The following is a 22,078-nucleotide window of genomic DNA, read 5'->3' on the forward strand; positions in this document are numbered from 1 at the left end:
GTGTAGCAGCCTTCTGCATCTATGTCTTTTTTGTTGCCATAACTTAGTGCTGAAATCCATCTAGAAAAGGCCTCTATCGTCAGCGACATTGTCAGTGCTACGTATTTGATCCAATTTCAAAAGAAAGTGCTAATTTTAAAGATTGTTATCCGCTGTACAATTTTGTTTTCCCTAATCTTCAAGGTTATTTAAGAAGAGGAAAGAAAAATAGGAAGAAAGAAAGAAAGAAAGAAAGAAAGAAAGAGAGAAAGAGAGAGAGAGAAAGAGAGAAACAGAGAAACAGAGAGAAGAGAGAAAGAGAAGGAAGAGAGAGAGAATGAAAAAAGAGAGAAAAAAAGAAAGAAAAAAAAGAAAAGAAAAAAGAAAAATTTCAGTTCAAATGCTGGCTTCTTCACAAGAAATTACACACACTTAGCTTAAATTTCAACAAAGCAGCGGCCCAAAAATTATAATTTTAAAAGATATGTTTCTCTTCTACAATGCAAGTAATCTCAGGCTACGACTGGGTAAAATTAAAAAGGGATACCCAACAAAATTTAAAAGAAATTTAAACAGAAAGAATAAAAAAAAGTACCTGCACATGCCAAAAAATTACAAAAACCCAATAAATACAGAAATTATTGCACAGTTAAAAGGCTCCACAATTTTTACTGCCTTAATCAACCCTCGGGTTTAATAGAACTTTGTAGACACAGGTTATATTTAAGTGCCAAAGTCTGGCACCTACCATAGTTATGCTAAGTTATGTTTACGGAGGCAAGTTAGGTCATCTTTTCTCAGTTGGCAATAGTTAAACTGTACAAATAAAATGTTACCTAGACCCCTGAAATTTAACCTAGCGGAGGCTCCAGGGTGCTGTAAACACTGAAGGGCATCTGGCAAATGTCGCAGCGGTAGACCTCCTTCCCTATCTGGCCATGCGTTTTCATATGGCGCGTCAGCTTACTGCTCTGGGCACATGCATAGTTGCAGAGCTCGCATTTGTAAGGCCGCTCTCCAGTGTGGCTCCGACGGTGAACCGTCAAATTGCTGCAGTTCTTAAAGACCTTGCCACAGTACTCACATGTATCGCTCCTGCGTCCTTCCTTCGAACTGGGTCGCCCGGGGCCGGGTCCACTGATGTGGGGGGTGCTGCCTCCACTCGCCGTGCCGCTGCGCCCTGAGAGCCCCCCGTCCAGCATGTCCCCCGGCGGAGTGGAGAAACGCAGGCTCCCATTCTCCGATGAGTGCTCGGAAGAGGTCGCGAAGGGGGATTGTCGGGAGTCTGTGAATCCAAGGAACGGATCCTTCATGAAGTGCCGCGATGCTGCATACCCTACCAGCCACTGGGAGTAAACGTTTTCAGAAGGTATTATCGTTGCTGGTGGCAAGTCCAAATCTTTCTCTACCTTTATTCTTTTAGAGGAATTGTTTAAACTGGGGCTCGTGATAGGTGTTGGCTTGCGGGGGAACAAGTTTGGGAAGGGTTCACCCGGGCCAAAGTTTCTTCCATTGACCGTACCTTCCTCAGTGCGGTCCAGCTCTCCTACCACTGAGTCTTCGTCACCCGGATCTCTCTGACAGAGGTCTCGAGGACACAAGTCTCGCTGGTCAGAGGACCTTTTCATGAAGCTACTCCTCTTCTGTTTTTCAGCTAACATGTCGTTATATTGCTGAATGGCACCTAGACTTACATTCTCAATGACTTTTCCCAGGACGAGGGATTTCTCGTCTGGCAGCGACTTGGAGCCGTTTTCTCGGTTACGACTCAGCTCTGAGTCCATACTGAAGCTCGACTCTGGCCGGCTCTCATTCTCAAGCTCCTCTTCCTCCTCCTCCTCCTCTTCCTCCTCTTCATTGTCATGGCCCAGGGAAGGATCGCTCTCATTCCTGAAATCTGCCTCACTGGATTTCAGTCCCTCTCCAGTGAGCTCGCTCGTGCCTGGCTCAGGGGAACTAGTGGTAGACAGTCCATCATCTGACCTGCCCGTCATGGAGCCAGCTTTATGCATATGCGTTTTCATGTGGCGTTTTAGCTTGCTGGCCTGGGAGCAAGCATGGTCACAGAGCTGACACTTGTAGGGCTTTTCTCCTGTGTGACTGCGCCGGTGCACGATAAGGTTACTCTGGAACTTGAATGTTTTCCCACAAAATTCACAGGACTTGCTCTTGGCCTGAGGCTGGGGAGGCGTAGTGCTGCTGGGGGGCATGGGGGGCAGTGGCGGGGTGCTCAAAAAAGGTGATTTAGGACTCGGCTGAAAAGGATTCAACAGACGATGCATAGGGTTGGTGCGACTGGGTGAGACTGGCGGAGGGGTGGAACTGTTTCCTGCCAGCTCTCGAAGCCTTCTGGAGAAATCCATCGCTGGGGACTCAATTGCCATGGGGTTTAAACGCATAACTCTGTCAAAGGCACTGGGATGCTGGGCAACTAACCCCATTTCTTCGGCACTAAGGCGATGTGGATCCAGATGATGACGAGGCGGTGGGCTGAACAGTGGAGGCGTGTTTGGGAGCCGACCCTCACCAAAGCCAGGGTGTTCACGCAAGATGGGTCCTGTCATGCGCAAAAGGTTGAAAGGGTTGTTGTCTCCAAGAAAATTCATCAGCGGGGACTGTGCAACAGTCTCCGGTCCCAGAGGAGGAGGGATGGTGATGCGTGGAGTAAGGGAACTGTTTGAAGGGCTTGTTTCCAGGTAGATGCGGAATCCATGTGTGTTCTGGGCATGCTGAAGCAAGAACCAAGCGCTATTAAAAGGCTGCTTGCATGTTGTGCAAATATAGCTTGAAGGCTCATCTTTACCTATAAAAGAAAAAACAGAAAGAACACTTAAAAAATAATACAGCAGAGAACATTTAAATAGAGTTGGCATTCACTTTATTTTGCTAACACATTTCCTCCTTGGCATTTCTGAAATAAGGATTTAATTGCAACGTATTGACTGATATAAATTGTTGAACAGCACATTTACTCACCACACTTATTCACTTAGTATGTATGACAAATATCACATGTACGTATTCGTGTTATATAGGTTTACATCCTCTAATTTGCAAATAAAACCTTCCTTTATGACGTATAAGCATCCAAATCCTTTCATATGTTTATTCCACAAAAAGGAATTTGTTTCAAGGGATTTATGACTACTGACAAAAACCAAGAAAAATGCAGTGTGGTAGGTTTTACAAGGCACCTGTAAGGACCTTCAGTGTCATTTTCACTCTTTCATTTTATATACTTCATGCAGCAGTCCCCTGAGATCTTGCTGAATTTAATTTATACATGGTTAAGTCATGCCAGCCCTTCCATTTTTAAAATACTATGTAGATATTTAGCCACAAAAGTCCTATTCAAGTCAACAGGAGCTTGGAAAACATACCCTTGCATAAACCACTCTGACGTTCTTTTTGCCAAAACACCAAGAAGCCACTCAAATGAAACATCCGGTAATCAAAGCCGACAGCACAGTTGCAATTAACAGTAACAAATGTCGGGCCGTGCTTGAACTGGGTCCCAAGAATTTCTGAGCCTGAGCCTGCCCTCCAATGCAGAAATGCTCACCAGAGCCAAAAACATTGTTCTGTTTGCTTTTCTAGCCTCTTTGAACGACTGCATAAAGGTGGAAAGCATTCCTTTAACCTTGATTCAGCTTTACATAAAGGACAGGTGTGGACAAGTCTGCATCACAGTCATAATTTTGCTAGCTAGAAAATTCCGGTCCTGGGCACAATATAAACTATGTGCTATCTGCAAAAAGCACTTCCCTCCTTGCCCTCCCTCCTTTTTTCAATGCCTCTGCAAGACTCTGATAAATTCATAAGTATGTGTCAACTTGAAAATCATGATGCGGGATTTGTTTTGTTGTTTGTTTTTAAATGAGGGGGATGTTTTGTGAAAGAAACCTGCCCATTTTGGAAAATCTAAAATTAATTTCTTGCTTGTTTGTTTGTTTACGATAGCACGTATTTTCTCTAGCAACGGCCCCACTGAACCTAAAGGCACTAAACTTCCTGAAAGTTCTATACCTGAACCAAGCTTCCTGCCTGACCCATGATGGAACAAGGACCTAAGCAATGCCTGATTCAGCCCCTCCACAGGAGCTCAAATCCAAAGCTGAACTAACAGACGCTTTCTAGACAGCGGGGCTGCCATTCCCAAAACCCTGTTGCATGAGCTTGAAAAAGAAAGAGTTTATAAGGTGAACGGAACCATATTATTGAAACTACCTTGTAAAGAGGAATGACTCATAGCACACACACACAAAAAAATTTACACTTGGGCACATCAAGAGAAGCTGATTGAATTCCCCTCTTCTGGCTGTTGCAGGAATGACTGCTGCTAACAAAACCTACAAAACCTTAGACAAGGAGGCTAGAAGATTATCTGCCTACCTATCAGCCTGTCAGCTTATCTACTCTTTTCACAATATACATCCATAACAGCATAAAGGAAAAAGCATGTATCAGATTGAGATTTATTTACAAAGGTAGGTGATAAATGTGCTGCAGCTCCTCACTCAGTTATTGATTTAGTAGGGCTATTGCTGTGAATAGCAGCTTGGAACCCCGATTTCAATGAAGCCATCTCTTCACAGCCAGTAAAAAATGTACACAATACAGTGGGCATTACTGCCTGGCTGAAGTGGCCCCTGTGCCCGGGCCCCACACTCTGTGTCTGCATGGGCCAGACACAGTTGGTTTGATTAATCTCTAACAGTCGCTATTGGAAAAAAAAAACCAAGTTTGGGAACTGCACTTGGCTTGGAAAAAGTGCCCATAACTGCTATTGACATTAATAAAAGCCACATACAAACATGGAAAGAAACTGATACATTATCCCTTAAAAATCTACTCAGCACTGAGGCAGTTAGGAAGTTTTATGTCAGCTTTGCAGCAAAAGCAGCAGTAAATGCTCCCATTATTACTTCAAATATTTAAATTTCTGTTTCTTACAGAAATATGACGAAAATGTCTAGACCTTTAACTTTTCTTGCACAGCAACATGTGTAGTATAAAAAGTGACAGAAATCACTGAAGCAGACTAAAGTATATAACATACTCTGTCAAAAGCTTTTTTAAACAATATGTTTTACCTCAGCTCACCCTAGAATAGATTTTAATAAAGCCCCTTAAGAAGTGTGATCTAATAGCAAATGAAGTGCAGCATCTTACAAGGTCATATATCTTCAAATTAAAGAGTGCTCTGCACCCTTCACCTTCACTTTATCCACTCTAATTAATCGATTTATTACCCACAGCTGTTCAATTCTTTCATTTTTAAAGTCACAGCATGCACTCTTTTTTGTTGTGGAGTTTTTTTCTCTCAGAAAATAAAGTGTCTGAGTGCCTGTCTATGTACATGCATTCTCTTTGCTTAGCTCAAGAACTGACAGGAGAAAGAAAGCAGCTGTGTATTAAGCGACAACAACAGCAACATGTTTACTTCAGAAAAGGCACATACGTAAGAAGAAAAATTCCTGGGCAGGCTGAGGATCAAGGCCAACCTAAAACTGAAATGGCTGATTAAAAAAATTACCCTCAAAATGGCAGCTGGCGGGATGCTTGCTACTACATGTTACATGGAACTAAGATGTTTTGGTTTGTTTTGTTCTCCAAAATTTCACCTCCATGAAGTTCAAAAGAGGAAGTAAGTCCCCTCCTTTTTAGTTTTCTTTAAAAAAGACAAAATTAGTGCTATTAGTGATCTAAGATTTATAAGCTAGCAGTCATAAGTGTTCTCTCCCTTTTTTGTTTTGTTTAACTTTTATGTTCCTTAGCACTCCTCTTCAGGAGACCCCAACACAACAGCAAAATTGACTGCAGGCTACCTGGCTACCAATCTCTGACTGATTTTTTTCACAGCCCTAAAAGACTCTCCCCAGACTCCCTGTTAAAAAAAAAAAATAGAAAAAAAAATTAATTACCATATTATCACTTCATGGTTATCTTGCCTAAAAGTTGCCCTGAGCAGTGTAGATGTTCACTTTTAAGAACAGAAAAATGTCAAAAAGTCTTTGAAGATTCACTCCAAATATTTTTCTGTTCAAAAACTTGCTAAATATTTTAAACATGCCCAGAAACAGCCATGTATTCCTCAAGAATGATCCTTATATTTAATAATGAACCTACACTATAAAAGTCTTTGTTATAAGGCTACTTTTGATATATGGCTATCTTAATCCCTTGCCACCTGCACTGAAGTCTGTCTAAATACTCACTTTATGACAACTAGCTATATAGTCTTTGCCATATGCAGTCTTTATCACTTTAGCATGTGCTTGACTTTGAGCATGTGAGTAATCAACATCAGTGAAACTTAAGCATAGGCTGAAGTGCTCTGTTGGATAGTGATGAAATTATTCATGTGCTTAGAGTCAAACACAAGCCAAGACTTCATTAATACTGTTGGATGAATTGCACATGGTTTCAATCCCACAGTCTGTAACTAGGCATGAATTTAGGGGCAAGCAGCTGAGGTATAATTCTTTATCTTTACAGTAGTTGGTAGATGTGTTGTATGTACAGAGATGAGACATCTAGGTCACAACTCCTGAGCAATCAATTGTAGCTTCCAGGCTGCAGTAAAGCCAAACACATACTGCCAGTTCAGACATGATAGAGGTTTTTAGGGCTGAATCCTACTAAGACCCAGGTATTCAGGAGGGATTGTGAAATTAAAGAATGAGAGGACTGGGATAAACCCTAAGGTTTGATCTCTTCCAATTCCTGACCCAAAGGATCATAGAGTCATGCTTTGGGTTGGAAGGAACCTTAAAGTTCATCTTGTTCCAGCCCTCCTGACATGGGCAGGGACACTTCACTAGACCAGGTTGCTCAGACTTCCATCCAGCCTAGCCTTGAACACTTCCAGGCATGGGACGTCCGTAACTTCTCTGGGTAATCTGTTCCTGTGCCTCACCAACCTCATAGTAAAGATTTTTTTCCTAATATTTGATCTAAACCTACTCTCTTTTAGTTCCCTCTTTGTCCTGTCACTACATGTCCATATCTATGAATGTATTCATATCTATGCCAGCTGCTCCAATATCCTGCTTCATAGGCCACCAAATAGAGAGTCTACAACCTTTTTAAAGTCTACCTCATTCTTTCTCTCCTTTACTGTCATTAAGACTTCCCATGTGCCTAATCTAAATCTTTCTTCCTGCAATTTCAGGTCTTAATATATTGTCCTACCCAGATGTAAGTGCAAAACGCAGGAAAGAAGTTAGTCTGCACCTCACAGTTATCATCCAACCCAGGGATTTGCAGCTGAACCACTTCACGTCTTTTAGCACCCTTTTCTCTCAGTTTGATTTGGAAATGTTGAAGGAGAATTCACTTTGTACTGGAGCAGTCTGTGGCCATGTTGACTATTTTCAGTATGAAAAAAAAGCTGTCTTCTTTCCGATTCGAATTGCTGAGTGCAGTTCCCAACCATTAGATCTTGCTATATTTTTATCTGGAGATTAAAAATCTCTCTAGTGTCTTCTCCCAAAGCAGGTAATTAAAAAATATAAGATGGTCCTTTCCAGAAATATTAAAATGTGTTCCCTCCATTAGTGCATGACAGATTATGTTCCATTCAAAATGTCAAAGCAATAATGAGCCTTTTTCTCTTTCATGAACAGCGCTAAACAAAGCTGGATTCAGAACCTGCCTCCCAAATTTTGCCCTTACAGAGGACAGTGAGAAAACACAGGTCAGAACAAGACTAGGCTGGGTCTATAGACATCCACCCCGCTGCACCAGTGAGCCTGAATCCCTGACTTATCTGTCCCCTGCAGTCTGACTTGTATCGTTTAGTGATACGCAGATCTTCCTTGCCCAGTTGGTACATAACTTTCTATATACCCTGAATGCTGAGCGCCTTTACCCTGGAGATAAAAATTTCCCTCAAAATATCCTCAGTTATTCTGGATACCATCAAACAATAATCAGTGTGAGATAAGAACTGTTGAGAATTCATTATTTTCTGCTGAGCTACAGTGACATCCACTGCCTTATGAATCCTCCCCTCAGCATGCCTGAGTAATTCCATTAGCTGTAACAGGGAATGAACTCTGTCTGATTTTAATCACCCACCCATAACCCCTGCCAGGACTGCGATGAGGACCTGCAGTCAGGTCCATATAACCACCGCAATTCTTTACCTCTAGCAGTATTTTCCAGATAATGTTTCTGGTTCCCTTTTACAAAGTTACAACATCAGCAATAAAAATGTTAAGGAATTTTAATGCTGGTTTACTGCATCTTTAGAAGTTCAGGAAAAGTAGAAACTTGCAAGCTTTAAAGAAAGTACACCTTTTATTGTAGCACTCAGGAACAGACATGTATCAGGTTCCTACAGTCTTTCCACCAATATTGCTCTCTTCTCCACCACTTGATTTTAATGAACATTTAAATAATTACTCCTTGTTATTATGATGGTTACTCTAATAATACCAATAAAGGTAGCGTGGATGCTCCATAAAAAACACACCTTTAATTGAATTATTATTAAATTAAAATGCCATAATTGAGAACATGAGTTTAACAAGTCTCCTTAGAAGACCAGCTGACATTAAAGAGAAGGGCATTAAATAATGGAAAGATTTGGTGTTGCATGGTGAAAAAAATATATCATTATAAGTAGTTTGACAGATCACCCAGACAAGGGCCAAATGCTTTTCAGGTGTCTGCAGTGTGGATCTGCTATGTGACTTGTATCAGTTCATGCTTGATGCTTGATCGGGTCTGCAAAAATATCTCTAATATACGTATTTATTCTGAAGGGGTTTTATAAGCCATATTATAACTTTAAATTTTCCAAGTTAGCAAGAATGTTTACTCACCTATGTTTGTAATAGAATAAACATTATCCGAGCACACACAATACTTAGAGTTTTACCCTCCCTCCCTGCATTCACTGAGCTCTTTGGAAGTTTTGCTACCTCCATTCCAGAAGGACTGACAGTCTCAATAAAAAAGATAGAAATGCAAAGTAGGGTCCAAGTCTGGGTGTGAATCACCACTGCCAGTGCAATGCCAGTCACTAGCTTTAAACAACAAACACAAACGTCCCATATCTCTTTACACCTTTCTTCATATTAATTCTGTTTTCATGGCAGCAAGAGCTGAAGATGAAAAACAAGCACAACTCCTCTATACATCCCCAGAGCTAACACAGTTCATCCCTCCCTATACTGCCTCATCTAAAGAAAGGGCTCAAGAGAATCTTGCAGTACATCCTGCTGAGGGTTACAGGGACTATCACCAACAGTTCATAAAGTTAGCATCAACTGGCAGCTAGTGTTGGTATTTTATGACTTAACAAGTCGCCTGCAGTCTCACAACCTACGCACCTCCAATTCTACACTCAGATAAACAGCCCTTGTCTCCTGTAAAGCTCAGCCAACCTGAAGTGCATCTCAGTCAAGAAGACCAGATGAAGGTTTAGGTGCAAAAGCCCAAGCATGAGGGGCCACAGAGCCTGTCACCATCTGGAAATGGGGAATCTCAGGATGAGGTCAGTGAAAGGAAAGAACGTGACAGGGAAACAAAAATGAAATGTTTTTAAGGGGTGGATGGAAAAACAGGGGTGTCTGAAGAAAGACGTAATCGCAAGGTGTTACTTCTCAGTAACAGAATCCTATTTCCTCCCATACAAGGACCTCTTCTCTTTTCCTACTGTACCTCTTGATAGCCTATCTCCTCCAGTGCCATTCGCAACAGAAGAAAAATCACGACTTCATGCAATATTCTTCTCCCACACACTGCCTGTATGTTTTACAGCTTTCCCCATCCTCTTTCTACCTTGACTAGTGAGACTGCTAGTTCTGAACAGAGATTATGCAAGAGGCTTTATGCCAAGAGAACCTACACACCCCACAAGACCCTCTCATTCCCTGCACTGAGTTTGATTAGTGATGTAAATATTCTTTAGACCATTTTTTACCTGTTGGAAAATGTCTACAGTAGTAGTGGTTGACACAAATATTAAAATATATTAATATTGCACTACTATTAGCACTGTGCTATTAATACTTCTTGTGCTAAAGCCAACTGTCAAACTCCAGTTTTGGTGGATTAAGTGCTGTGCCACTTTTGGGAAATTATTTTATCTTCTGATGCCATTTCAGCAGTGGCTTTTTTTTCTATTAGGCAGAACTGCAAATAATCTGTTTTTCACTCTTGTAATAATAAATATCTATTTTGCCAAATGAACTATTTTATTAAATGAGGGGAACACCAAACAGATTAATTACCAATCACAGAGCTGAGAAGACAGTCATACTGTCTATCTACAGTCAATCCTTTCAGAATTCCAAGAACAAAGAGCATGAATCCCTGAAAGTCTTAGAGATATCAAGCTGATACACCTTGCCAAACTCTGATTTGAATTACCCTGCTATGAATTCAAAGTAGCTGCAATGATCACCAGCACAGATTTTGAATTTTTCCAGATAAACTACACCAGGTTGTCACTAACAAGGATCTTAACTAGACTTATATGAATATACCAAGTTGCAATTCGTTATTTTTTTTGCATTGAACTTTCCCCAGAAGCATATTATATGTCCTCTCTGGCATTTATACTTACAGAAAAGGAGGAGGCTGCAGGCAGACTACAGCCATGCATAACACAAACAGATGCTTCCTGCGTCTTAATGGACACAGGCGACCTTTGGCTGAAGATGCAGCTTGTGTTCAATGGTCCCATTTTCTGTGAGACTTAATCATACCTCAGATCTGTACTGCCAGACTCACATAAATGAGCCAAATGCACAGCTCAGTTTAATTTCTAGTGTGTTACAAAATGGCAATATTATATTTTTAGGTATAAAATGTCAATAGGCATTTTGGGCAACTTCCTTCTGGATGTCCAATTTCTCATTCCTTAAAAGAGCTTCTGGCTTACTGGAAGTTAATGTTCAGCCTACAGAAGCATAAGAAATGCTTTTACTTAGTGCAGAAAAGGAAAGAAAAATGCGTAGCAAAAGTTGGAACTTGTGACACAGGGATTTTTACCCAGAAGAACTATTTAAATGGAAGGTAAAAAACATGCTTGTCATCTCTGAACACCTTTTCCTAATTGGTGTTAAATCTAAAATGCAAAGGCAATTTATAAAGCAGAGGAAGGGAGAAGTGTGAAAAGTAAGGAGCAAACAGGAAAATCAATATTAAGAGATCAATAGTGAATGAGTTAACTTTTAAATTAGCCCTTTGTGATACAACAGTTTCAACTAACTCCACCTTTAGCATCTAAACAGCTTTGTGTCTTTTAGATAATTTCTTTGAACCTAAAACATCAACTAACAGACTGAACGGATGTTTTACAAACCCGCTGCATAAAATAGTGAAAACTATCAGCTAAAATGGGGAATGCAATACAGAGAGCCACCGTACCCACTTGTGAGATTAAAAGACCGTAGGACTACCCGTGGCTGATGGTATAATATATAGGATCCCATTTACAGCACTCATGAAAAACCCTTGTACTGCTCAAGGACACTTTTAGGCCTTTTCTTTGCATAAGGTATTCAAATGCATTTGAAATAATGTCAGTCTTTTCTACAACATATGAAATATGCCAGCAGCTTCCCTTTAAATCAGTTTCCTGTAAGCAGTTTTGTTTGAAAACTGGCAAGTGCTGGAATTTTTTTTTCCCACAGACTTTTCTAAGGTGCCATTTTCTCATCTTAGAGTCAAGAATTCTCAGTAATCTGAACAGGAACTAAACAGAGGATACATGGAGGAAATTGTCCATGTCATATAATGGAAAAACTAAGAGTAAATTAGGAAACAATAAAAAAAGCCAAAGGATGAAAACAAATTTTCCTCTCTTTTTCCCCGGGAGTACTTCAGTCTGTTTTACTACAGCTATTTCTTAAGGGTATTAGGTGCCTATTCATAGTTAGTAAAAGACATAGCATTTTTGTTTTAATTCATTGCTTCTTTAACAAATGCTAGCTCCCATCTCTGCTTCTTTAAATCCACAAAATCTCCACATTCAAGCCTAAGAAGTATTGTAAAGGCTGTAAATCTTGTTTTAATGGAATGTACATTTAGCTATGAGGAGATAATTGACGTTATGGAGGGCCTAGATGCTGAATTATATAGGTTATCTAATACAAAGGGGACTCATTACCGCAGCACTACAAACAAGTAGTAATATATGTATATTGTTCTGAGTGGCGTTATAGCAAAAGTGTTCAGGTCTGCAGGGATTTATAAAACACAAGAAAACAGCAGACATGCACTTGTAAATTTGTCTCATTTGTCTCTGAAGTTAAAGGTTATTCCCTTGATCTGAATTTGTAATAAAAACATGCTAGACTAAGGTTTGTAGAGAATGTTTGAATATGTAAATTGTGTATAATGATAGGCAATTATAGGGTAAAAACTGGACCTTATGAATGTTACAGAATTGCATGGAGCATCAAAGTATTTTCCTTCAGATGAAATATTTATCTTTTATGCATGTTATAAGCACTTTTTCAAAGGTATTCAGCAACCTATTTGAGTGGAGAGTTGACAAAAATCAAACCATTACAACCAACTAAGACTGTGGGCTTATGCACAGGAGAAGCCACAGCTTTTTACTGAATATACATAATAAATCTCTTGAACTAATGGTTCCGGAGATGGATCCTCAAGGACAAGTTCCACTGATTTTCACTCCCTTAGATGAAAGCTGGTCAGATGTTCCTGGATTTTTTTTAAGACGATATGGGGGTGGAAGTGTAGGGAGGGGGACCGCAGAGAACAACTAGGTAAGAATGTGAATTTCCTTGGACTGATTCAATGAAGCCCCATTTTCCCTCCAGTTCGTTGGCTGCTATTTTCAGGGAATAATAAAAAAGAAAAAAAAAAAAAAAAAGACACTCCATCGAGATAGAAAGGAGTAAAGCCAGAAGATGATACTATAGTTTATGCTACCGAAGATAAGGTTTTCTCCTTCTCTGAGCACGACAGTCTGTTCAGGTTAACCAACTGCAGTGTTAGAATAACTCCAGCCGACTTGTCACAGAGTACAAAAGTCATCAGCAACTGAATGTTCTTTTCTGCACCGCAATTAAGACGAATCAATACGACGTGCCACAAATGGTATTTTACTCTCAATAAGAACTCGGGCTGAGTTTATTCAGAATATTTTAGCGCTTCCCCAGGGGATTTTGGTCCGACGCAGATGGCAAATAAAGTACTCAGCCTAGGGCTAGAGCACATTATGCTAATTCTAATGTCAGATGTACTTTAATATACAGCTCTATTTAATCACCCCATTATTTCACATTTCCATATGAAAAACCTGCGGCACTTCTGCAGAGCTTTCACTCTGCGACAATGCCAGCTTCCTTCAACCAGCTCACTGCGAAAGAGAAAAGAAGACTGGTCATTCTCGCCAGTCAAAATGTTACAGTTTCAAAGTTTCAGTATTCCTGAATTTAAAGTGGGTCTTCCAGTGCAATTAGCAAATCACTCGGCTAGAATGCTGATATGTACAAAATGCTAAGGAGGTGTGATTGAAAAAAATAAAAATAACAGCCCTCCCTCTCCAGCTCATCTGCTCGCAGACATAGGCATGCACGTATCTCAAATCCGCTTGCAGAACAGTAATAATAAAAAAAATGAAAATATTTTCATAGTGCAATTCAACTAATATTCTCAACACTTGTCACTAAAACGTTGCTATTCCCGGCTGTGTGGCTTCCGTTACTTAGAAGAACAGACATGGCTGGCACAGCTGCCAACCTACAGATGACTCTGAATAAAATCTTCCTTGTGTATCAATAATTTTTCCTGCAACAAACTACACCTCTAATTAGGTTTAGAAGCCACACACCTTCAATATGGGCCACTACCCAAATTATCTGCAAATTTACCTCAATGCCCCATCTCTGGTGACCACAGAATTTGAACCTTGAACATAAAATGATTTAAAACTGGATTTACATTGAAAGGAATGAAGGAAAAGACTTTGCTGTGGAGCAGTTTTTCCAGCCATGTAGGCTCTGGATGTGCAGGCAGGGAAAGCAGAAGCAGTCCTTGGAGCACCTCTTCAGCATCCAAGCTTTCCCTTCTGAATAATTCTGTGAAGGATTCTTAATTCATCATGTATGTACAACCACCAGTGAAATGAGTTGCATGGTCTCAACAAAATCTTCCCTCTATTTGGCATAGCTGGGGCTGCATGACAACCAGTGCTGCTCATCAGGGAGAGCCAGGTCAGGCCTAGATTATACAGAGCTGTTATCAGAAGAATGTATGAAGCTTAAGTCGATAACTTTTTTAATAATTTCATTAAACCTAAAACATATTTTACTGGGGAAAAAAAAAAGTATTTAGAAAAAGACACCCTTTTTTCCTCCTCCAACCACCCAATCTGCATCCTTTAAAAATTGTTCAACAATGCATGCAGCAGCCAGCACCTGGGGCCAGATCTCACCTGGTTTCACTGCTATGCATCAACATTTAAAGATACAGAACTACACTCTGTGTCTTGACACGACATACGCTATGCTTTCCCTGTCCTAATTTGAACACAGAGGATGATATCCTTCACAGTGAAGGCAGAAATTATTACATTTTCAAGCTTTCTTTTATTTTTGTATATATACATATATAAATGCGTGTGTGCATGTATGCATATGTGTGTGTTTATATATGTATACATATGTGATTTGGTCTCTGTTAGACTCGCTATGAGTACAGCACTATGCACAAAGGAGAAGGGGGGCTCAGTACAGGGCAGAGAGGTCCATCCTTGCATAGCTACTTAAACTAGACCTTCAAACACATGATCTTACTATGGGAGAAGTATACACAACAGTTTCACCCCACTGGAAGTTTTGTGTGAATGATAAACACAGCCCAAGTTAATTAGTAAATTAGGGCAACTTCAAGATTTGTTTAAAGTGAGGTCTCTCACTTTGAGAATGACTAGTTAAATTAAAAAAAAGATTAAATGAATGTTTAATATCCCAATGCAAAGCCCACCAAAGTCAATATGAATCTTTCCACTGGCTTCAACAGGCTCTGGAAGCGGGTCTTCTTCCACATTGGGATTTGTTAGTCTCAAGACACTCTCTTCAATGTAGGGATAAATATGGTTGTGGTGGTGTAGTTAAAGGAAGATAACTGATTTCACAGCAGCTACAAGCCTGGAGAACTCAGCTGTAAATATTTTAGAGGAATAAACAGAGACACAGATAGTAAAGTATCTTTTGTATCTTTAGTTAAAAGGAAAAACAGTTGAAATGTAAGATATACATAAACTGAAATTAATCCTTGACAATTCTGTTGCTTTTTCTTCTGCTGATATTATGTTGGTTTTTGGAAATAAAAAAAGGACAATAGCAGTTCTCCCTAGGTCTATCCTATTTCTTTAGCTCAGTTTAGATAAACTGACTCCATTCTTAAACTTCATTATTAAGAATTCTTTTGTTGAGATTAACAAAACAATTTTTAATAACATACTTATTCTTGAAAATACACATATTTGTGGAATCCCATTCAATTTCCATCATTATGGAAATTTTTGGGTGCCAGAATGTTTGCAGGCACATCTACACTAAAGGGTTCCTACAGGAATCAGAAGTCCTGCAAAGGAAAATCCAGTCTGAATGAACAAAGAAGCAAAATGAACAGAAGCTTTAACAGCCTAAATGGGGAGGGGGCACAAGGAGGGGCAAGAGAAGGAGAAGGTATAAAATACTCAGATGAAAAATAAAACCCATTAGTTACAGAAGTAGGGATCTTGAGGGTTGCTCTAGATAAAGCAGTTAAATTGCAATCTATGACTATGAAGTTGCAAAAGATGAATCTCCAATCATACTTCCTGAAGTGCAAAGATAAAAATACCACTTTTGATCCTTAAATAGGTGGTGGTTTATGGCACTATAACACTGCAGAAAAATAATTCTGATGTTGGCTAAAAAGAAAATCCTAAAAACTTCCTATTTTATTTCTGTACAATCCAGACCGATCACCTAAGAGAAGCATAATTAAACAATGCTAAGCATCCCAACCCCTTGGAGAATACGCTGCTGAAAAATATTTTTAGAACAATCACTGTAGTAATTCTTCTTAGTTGTAGAAACACTCCAAATCAGAAAGTCAATTTTTCCTCTATTTGCAGAAGTGTGCTGGTTTTCACTGGAAAGGCGCCTGTGTTTTGTTTGGCTGCTGTTCATATACTGCCTTGGCAGGATTTCCTTGGATTGCTTACAGTGAACATTGCTCTTGCATACAGTAGCACTCCCATTTTAACCGTCCCAGCCACACGTTTTCTAATAACACACAGAAAGCTGCAAAATCCCTATAAGCACAGCTCTTTAAAGCAGCAACAGAAGGGGGTGGGGGCGGAGGACCAGAGAGGGGGAGGCTCTGCCCGTTCAAAATCCAGCGATGCAAACAGAGGATAGTCCTTTTAAAAACAACCAATGTGAATTGTGTTTAAGGAACAGCTTTCCAGGGAAAGAAAAAACACCTCCGAGAAGGGGGCCTGATTCAGCTGATTCACTGAATCTGATCTGTACAGGCTGGGCTCTGAGCATCACTGAATTGGGCCCTAAGTACTGTTTACATGCTTGGCTTTTTGGGTTTTTTTAAATTTTTTCCTGCCCTTTGGAGGGGTGTTCAGATAGATTAATAATTCATGGAATTACCTTGCATGTTTGAGACCCTGCACTTGAGCCTGTGTTCCTTGTGTGTCCAAATTTTTTGCCTGATCATGGAGAGGCTGGGGTGCATGGAGAACACAGGGCTCCACTGTGAAAACCAAACAGGCAGGAGAGATGAAAAAGGAGGACATCTATCTCACTGAGATAGTAGCAGGAAACAAATGCAGCATTTCTACCTACGGCTGAGAAAGAGAGAAAGCCAATAACAAAACCGTTATTCAGCTCCGTGCCCTTTACAAATAGGACTGACTTGTTAGTGGACAGCTGCGGCTCAGCCCCCCTCCACACCATTCCAACTTGCTGCCTTTGCCACCCTGCTTTTGGAGATCAACAGCAATTTGCATCTCCATGCATCTCATTTCTCGTTAAGTAAGTTGATTAATTTGGGCGAGGGAAGTTGTCATTCAAAAAACCAGAAATTTCCACTTGCATAATTTCTGCCTTTCAAAATTGGCCGACCTCCTCCCCACCGATCCAGCCCCCACTTCACACCTCTCTTTCTCTGGGTCCCTCTCTTCCCTGTTCCCGCTCCCTCCCTCCCTCTTTCCCTCTTTCTCCCTGTTGTTTACAAAGGTTTCATTATGTTTTCAACTAATCAGAAAGGCCTACTAATACACAATTAACATGTGACTATAAAAAAACAGCTTCCAGAAGAAGGAAAAGTAATTAAGTAGAGAATGCTTTTCAGTAAGTGCTTGCTTTAACCCATAGTCAGAGAACAGAGTGTAGGTTAGTCCACAATGGATGGAACAGATGCCAAGGGCGAAATGTTAAAAGCGAATAAAAAAGGACATTATTTTCTTTGGGAATAATAACTATCAATGCCACAAAAACGTACATCACACTGCAGTTGTTTATATCTGACCTCCTCCTCTTTCCCCCACTTTTCTGAAGTACCTTTTCTGCCTATTTCATTAAAATAAATACAAAAATAACGGTATCATTTATTGCATCTTTGTTTCCAAAGTGACAGGAAACCGAGTGTCTTGGTTTCAGCTGGGATAGAGTTAATTTTCTTCCTAGTATGGAGTTGTGTTTTGGACTTAGAGTGAGAATAATGTGGATAACACACTGATGTTTTAGATGTTGCTTAGCGAAGTCAAGGACTTTTCTCCTCATGCTGCCCCACCAGTGAGGGGGGCTGGGTATGCACAAGAAGCTGGGAGAGGAAACAGCCGGGACAGCTGACCTCAGCTGACCAAAGGCATATTCCATGCCATATGCCCTCATGTTCAGTATATGAATTATGGGAAAAGCTGGCTGGGGGCTGCTGCTTGTCAGTAGTCTGGGTATCATTCTGTTCAATGTAAGTAGTGCTTTTTATTCACAAAATTTTTTCTTCGGTTTTACTTCTGTCTGGTTTTGTTATTTTCCTTTTGATTACAATTTTTCATTAGACTGTTCTTATCTCAACTCGCAAGTTTTCTTACTTTTACCCTCTCAATTCTCTCTCCCACCCCACTGGAGGGGAGTGAGCAAGCGGCTGTGTGGTGCTAAGCTGCCAACTGGGATTAAACTCAGTGACACCGAGTAATCACCGTCACTATCAAAATAGCACAACGCTGTAGTTTATTAAAAAGATTTTACTTCAAAATATTTAGGCCTGAATGTACACATAAACTAAGCACCCAGAAAAATCAGTAGGAATTCTGCCCAAGTAATGACAAGGGGTGTTGGACCCTTCTCAAGATGTGCTGTGTTATTACAACACATAGGAACTACAGGAAACAGTTTTAAAGGATGTCGTGTTTGCAACACTTCAGTTATTAACTTTAGATCTGTCTGTTGACACTGTCCTCAGGCTGAGAGCTGCCACACAGGTTGGAAGCCTGAGGACACTAGCATATATATATGTGTGTGTGTATATTGGGGAGGGGATTAAATGAAAGTGTTATATAAATAGATTCAGCTTTTTTTTTTTTTTTTAATCCAAAGATTGTCAAAATATGTCTAAATGTTCCCTGTGTTCTTTATGCATTCAGTCAACCTCCACAGTAAAAATTGTTCCCTTTGGAAAAATATATATGCCTCTATATGCCTGTCCTTGGAGTGGAGTGTTTGGAATATTTTTTATCTCTGTTCCCCTCCCTTAAATGAGTTCTAAAGCAAACAAGACATTTAGTTGTGTAATTTCAAAACCAAATTCTGCAAGGAGCTCAGTGTTTTCAGTGAGATATTAAACACCACTTTGGTCCCACTGAAATCAAGTGGGAGCTGAGAGGTGTTGGGAGGAATAGGTCCTCCAAAGTCACAAAGGACTACATGCAAAAACAGCTCCTTTTCCTTATGTTCCTCCCCACCACCCCATGAATTTATATTCCAAAGTATGTATCACATACAGAGTATTTTTTACTACCCAAAATCCCATTAGTTTCATTGGCACTTTAGGTAATAAGATTTGCATGGTAAAAATTCCATTTCTATTAGATTGGGTCCATAGGACTCACCAGCCTGATATGATTGTCAGAGGAAAGGGAGGATGTGTGGGTTTGTTACAATATGAGGATTTGTCCACACAGAATTTGGCACCAGTTTAATCAAAAGGACTCCGTTTAACCAGTGCAAACCCCAGTGTAGCCTCTATTTCTGTCAGCTTAAAACTGGCTGCATCAGGAAATTTCTGACTGTACATTTATATAGGTATGCTAAAACAGGTCAGCTAAACTGGAGTGGCAACCAATTTAAACAATCAATACCCTGAAGTATTCTTGATTATCTGTCTGGAAGACTCCTTTGGGTAAACTAGTGGAAGAAGGTGTTCAGGCCAGACCCAAACAATGCTTCACACAGAAGAAATTATGGACTCCTGGGCTGAATCTCGAGGTCTCTTTCTGGACAGAGTGAAATCAGTGAGATCCTATCAGCCAGACACTGCTGCTCTCGTTCAGAAACCGTCTGGGTCATGCCCACAGGCAGGAACCCATTTTCAATCATGGCCACCAGCTGAAGCTTAGGGACAAAGCTTGTGAATCAAGGTAGAAAAAAGTTCACAACTAGACCCTGTCCAGACCTCCCAGCTCCTAGCAATCAATGATTTAGAGTCTTTCACTGCCGGGACTTGATCCAGACCAGATTAGCATTTTTATAAACCACCCACCAAATCTTCCGGATTTTGCCTAGTCCTTTTCCGAACCTGTTTGCTATTTTTAGCCCCTAACGCATCCTGCAGCAATGAGTTCCACACCTCTATTTGTTGTGAACAAGAAACCACATCAGTTTTGGGTCTGCTGCCTGATTCATGGGGTATTTAACAGGGACACTTGCACTGTCAAGTGCAACCTGAGTGGGTCAGAGCAGCAGTTCATCACAAGGTACTGTCTAGAGATATGGACAGAAAAATCACACTCTCTGCTTTTACACAATTCTTACTTTAACCAAATCCTTACTGATCCCACAGGAGACTAAACTGTAACTAGCAACAAATGGAAAATTTCGGGATTGGGCACAAGTCAGACATGATAGCTCCTTTCCAGACCATCCTTCCCTTAGTTTGTTTGCTCCTGATTCCTGATTGACTAGAGTTTCTTGTCCTGCTCCTAGCCTTGTCAAGGCTTAAACAAAGATGACATATTCACCAAATGCTAGGAGATGGGTTTGTAAGTACTTTGCTGAAACTTGGCAGTTTTCCTCCTCTTAAGAACACTCTACGACCTGAAAATCAGTCGTGGTCTGGAATTTTTTTCTGATGCTCATTTCACACACAGTTCAGTTACCTATTATTCATGGCTGTAGCTCTCATTCTGAAAATGCACCTGTGTAGCATCAGGCTGATACTGAAGTCTCTTTGGCTTCACAGACTTTGAAGCCTCACTCCAAACCTTCTGGAAATGGAGCCTGGAAGGGCTGTCACACTACTGAATCATCCCCAGTGTTCCTTGACAGTTCAATCATAATTCTTCTACCTGCTCCTTATTTAACTTGCTCATATATTTTCAGTTCTTTTCATCTTTCCTTTTGAAAAAATCCTGTCAACATTTTAATCGCTTTTGTTGTTCTTCTCTGAATTACCTCCAATTTGACAACACCCTCCAATTAGCAAGGTGCACAAAATCATAGGCAGTCTTGGGTCTTTGCTCTGTGAAAAAAAAGTTTCCCATTTAGTCTTGCTGTGGATCACATTCTGACTTCAAGAACACCCTGGGATGGTGAAACTAAGGACTGAATTTGGTCCATGAACAAAACTGAGAAGTAAGATTCTTTTCCAGAGTTCAGTGTCAATGTCCGTGGATGTAGAGCTTTCCCTTCTCTACCCCTGAGACCAGAAGACAGAGCTGGGTGACAGAGGGGTTGATTGACTACCTTCAGTCTGCACTGTTTTGCCTTTATCACTCAGGCAGATGCTTAACTCCACACTAACCAAAACATCATGGCCCGCCAGATTTACAAAAAAAATGTAGTTGAGGGATATGGGATGCAAAGCAGGAAGAAGGGCCCTGGAAGCACACAAAGCAGACAGCAGCGAGGCTGACTTAGAGCCAGAATTTGGTTGGAGACTCCAGATAATCATCCAGGAGTGTCTGACAGGGGACAGATAGTGAGGCTAGCAAGGAATTGTTTGGGGATCCCACTGGGGTATAAGAAGAAGTAATGAGATTTAATTGGGCTACTGACAGTGTAGCCTGATTATCAGGAAAACATTTCCTAACTCTGAGGCCAGCAAATCCTTGCAAGAAGCCCCAAGACAGCGACATCTCAGACGAGGAGGAGCACTTCAGAGTACACAATGATAATGTCCCATTGCCAAAGTGAGGCAGCATTATGAAACAAGCATTTTCTGCTTTCTAAATTTACAGTTGTGATTCACAAAAATGAATCGGGTTGATCCAAGCACCCCATTTAGAAACACCGGACTCAGGATGAGCTGCACACACCCCCTCCAACCTCAACAGAGGCTGTGCCGTATGGGAGCCTCAGTGTGCTCTAGAAATGAGTGTTATCAGTATCAGTCACTGAGAGATCAGGTCAAAACTGTTAATATCTCATCAGTCACGCGGAATGCATCTCCTTTCCAACACACACCTACAGATTTATTATTAGGGTACTTCGACTCTTTTGTATTTTTAAATCAAGCTGATTCACATACGGTAACATTCATTACATAATTAAAAATATATGATGGTAAAAGGTTTTTTCCTAACTCATTAGGAAAAACATATGATATATATTTATAAATTGCATATTATCATCTTTTTAGACTAATGATGTGTGCTGTCTCAGGCAAGATGACCTGTTACTCAGACTAATTGAAGCCATTTCATAACTACAAGCACAAGGTATTTTTATCTAAGCTTGGTCAATTGACTATATCCATAAAACATGTACTTTGGGTTTTGCTGGGAAGGGGGATGGGAGGGAAACAAGATTGAACATTTGAGTCAATATTTATCCCTTTGTCAAGATGGATGAGGAATGGATGAATCTAGTGTATAGCTTTGTCT

The 22,078-nt window shown here is 40.4% G+C and overlaps 1 protein-coding gene across 1 annotated transcript in view; it reads right to left on the reverse strand.

Annotated features, from left to right (window-relative positions):
• Positions 1 to 298: 298 nt before the first annotated feature.
• The window catches only part of BCL11B (B-cell CLL/lymphoma 11B), a 91,498-nt gene continuing 69,718 nt past the window's right edge, over positions 299 to 22,078 (reverse strand). The window contains exon 4 of the mRNA XM_017729058.1: positions 299 to 2,782. Coding sequence (XP_017584547.1) covers positions 831 to 2,782 — 1,952 coding nt within the window. The 3' untranslated portion in view covers positions 299 to 830. The remainder of the gene's footprint in view (positions 2,783 to 22,078) is intronic.

The sequence above is a fragment of the Corvus brachyrhynchos genome, unplaced genomic scaffold (assembly GCF_000691975.1).
Source record: "Corvus brachyrhynchos isolate BGI_N302 unplaced genomic scaffold, ASM69197v1 scaffold1, whole genome shotgun sequence".
Lineage (NCBI taxonomy): Eukaryota > Metazoa > Chordata > Aves > Passeriformes > Corvidae > Corvus > Corvus brachyrhynchos.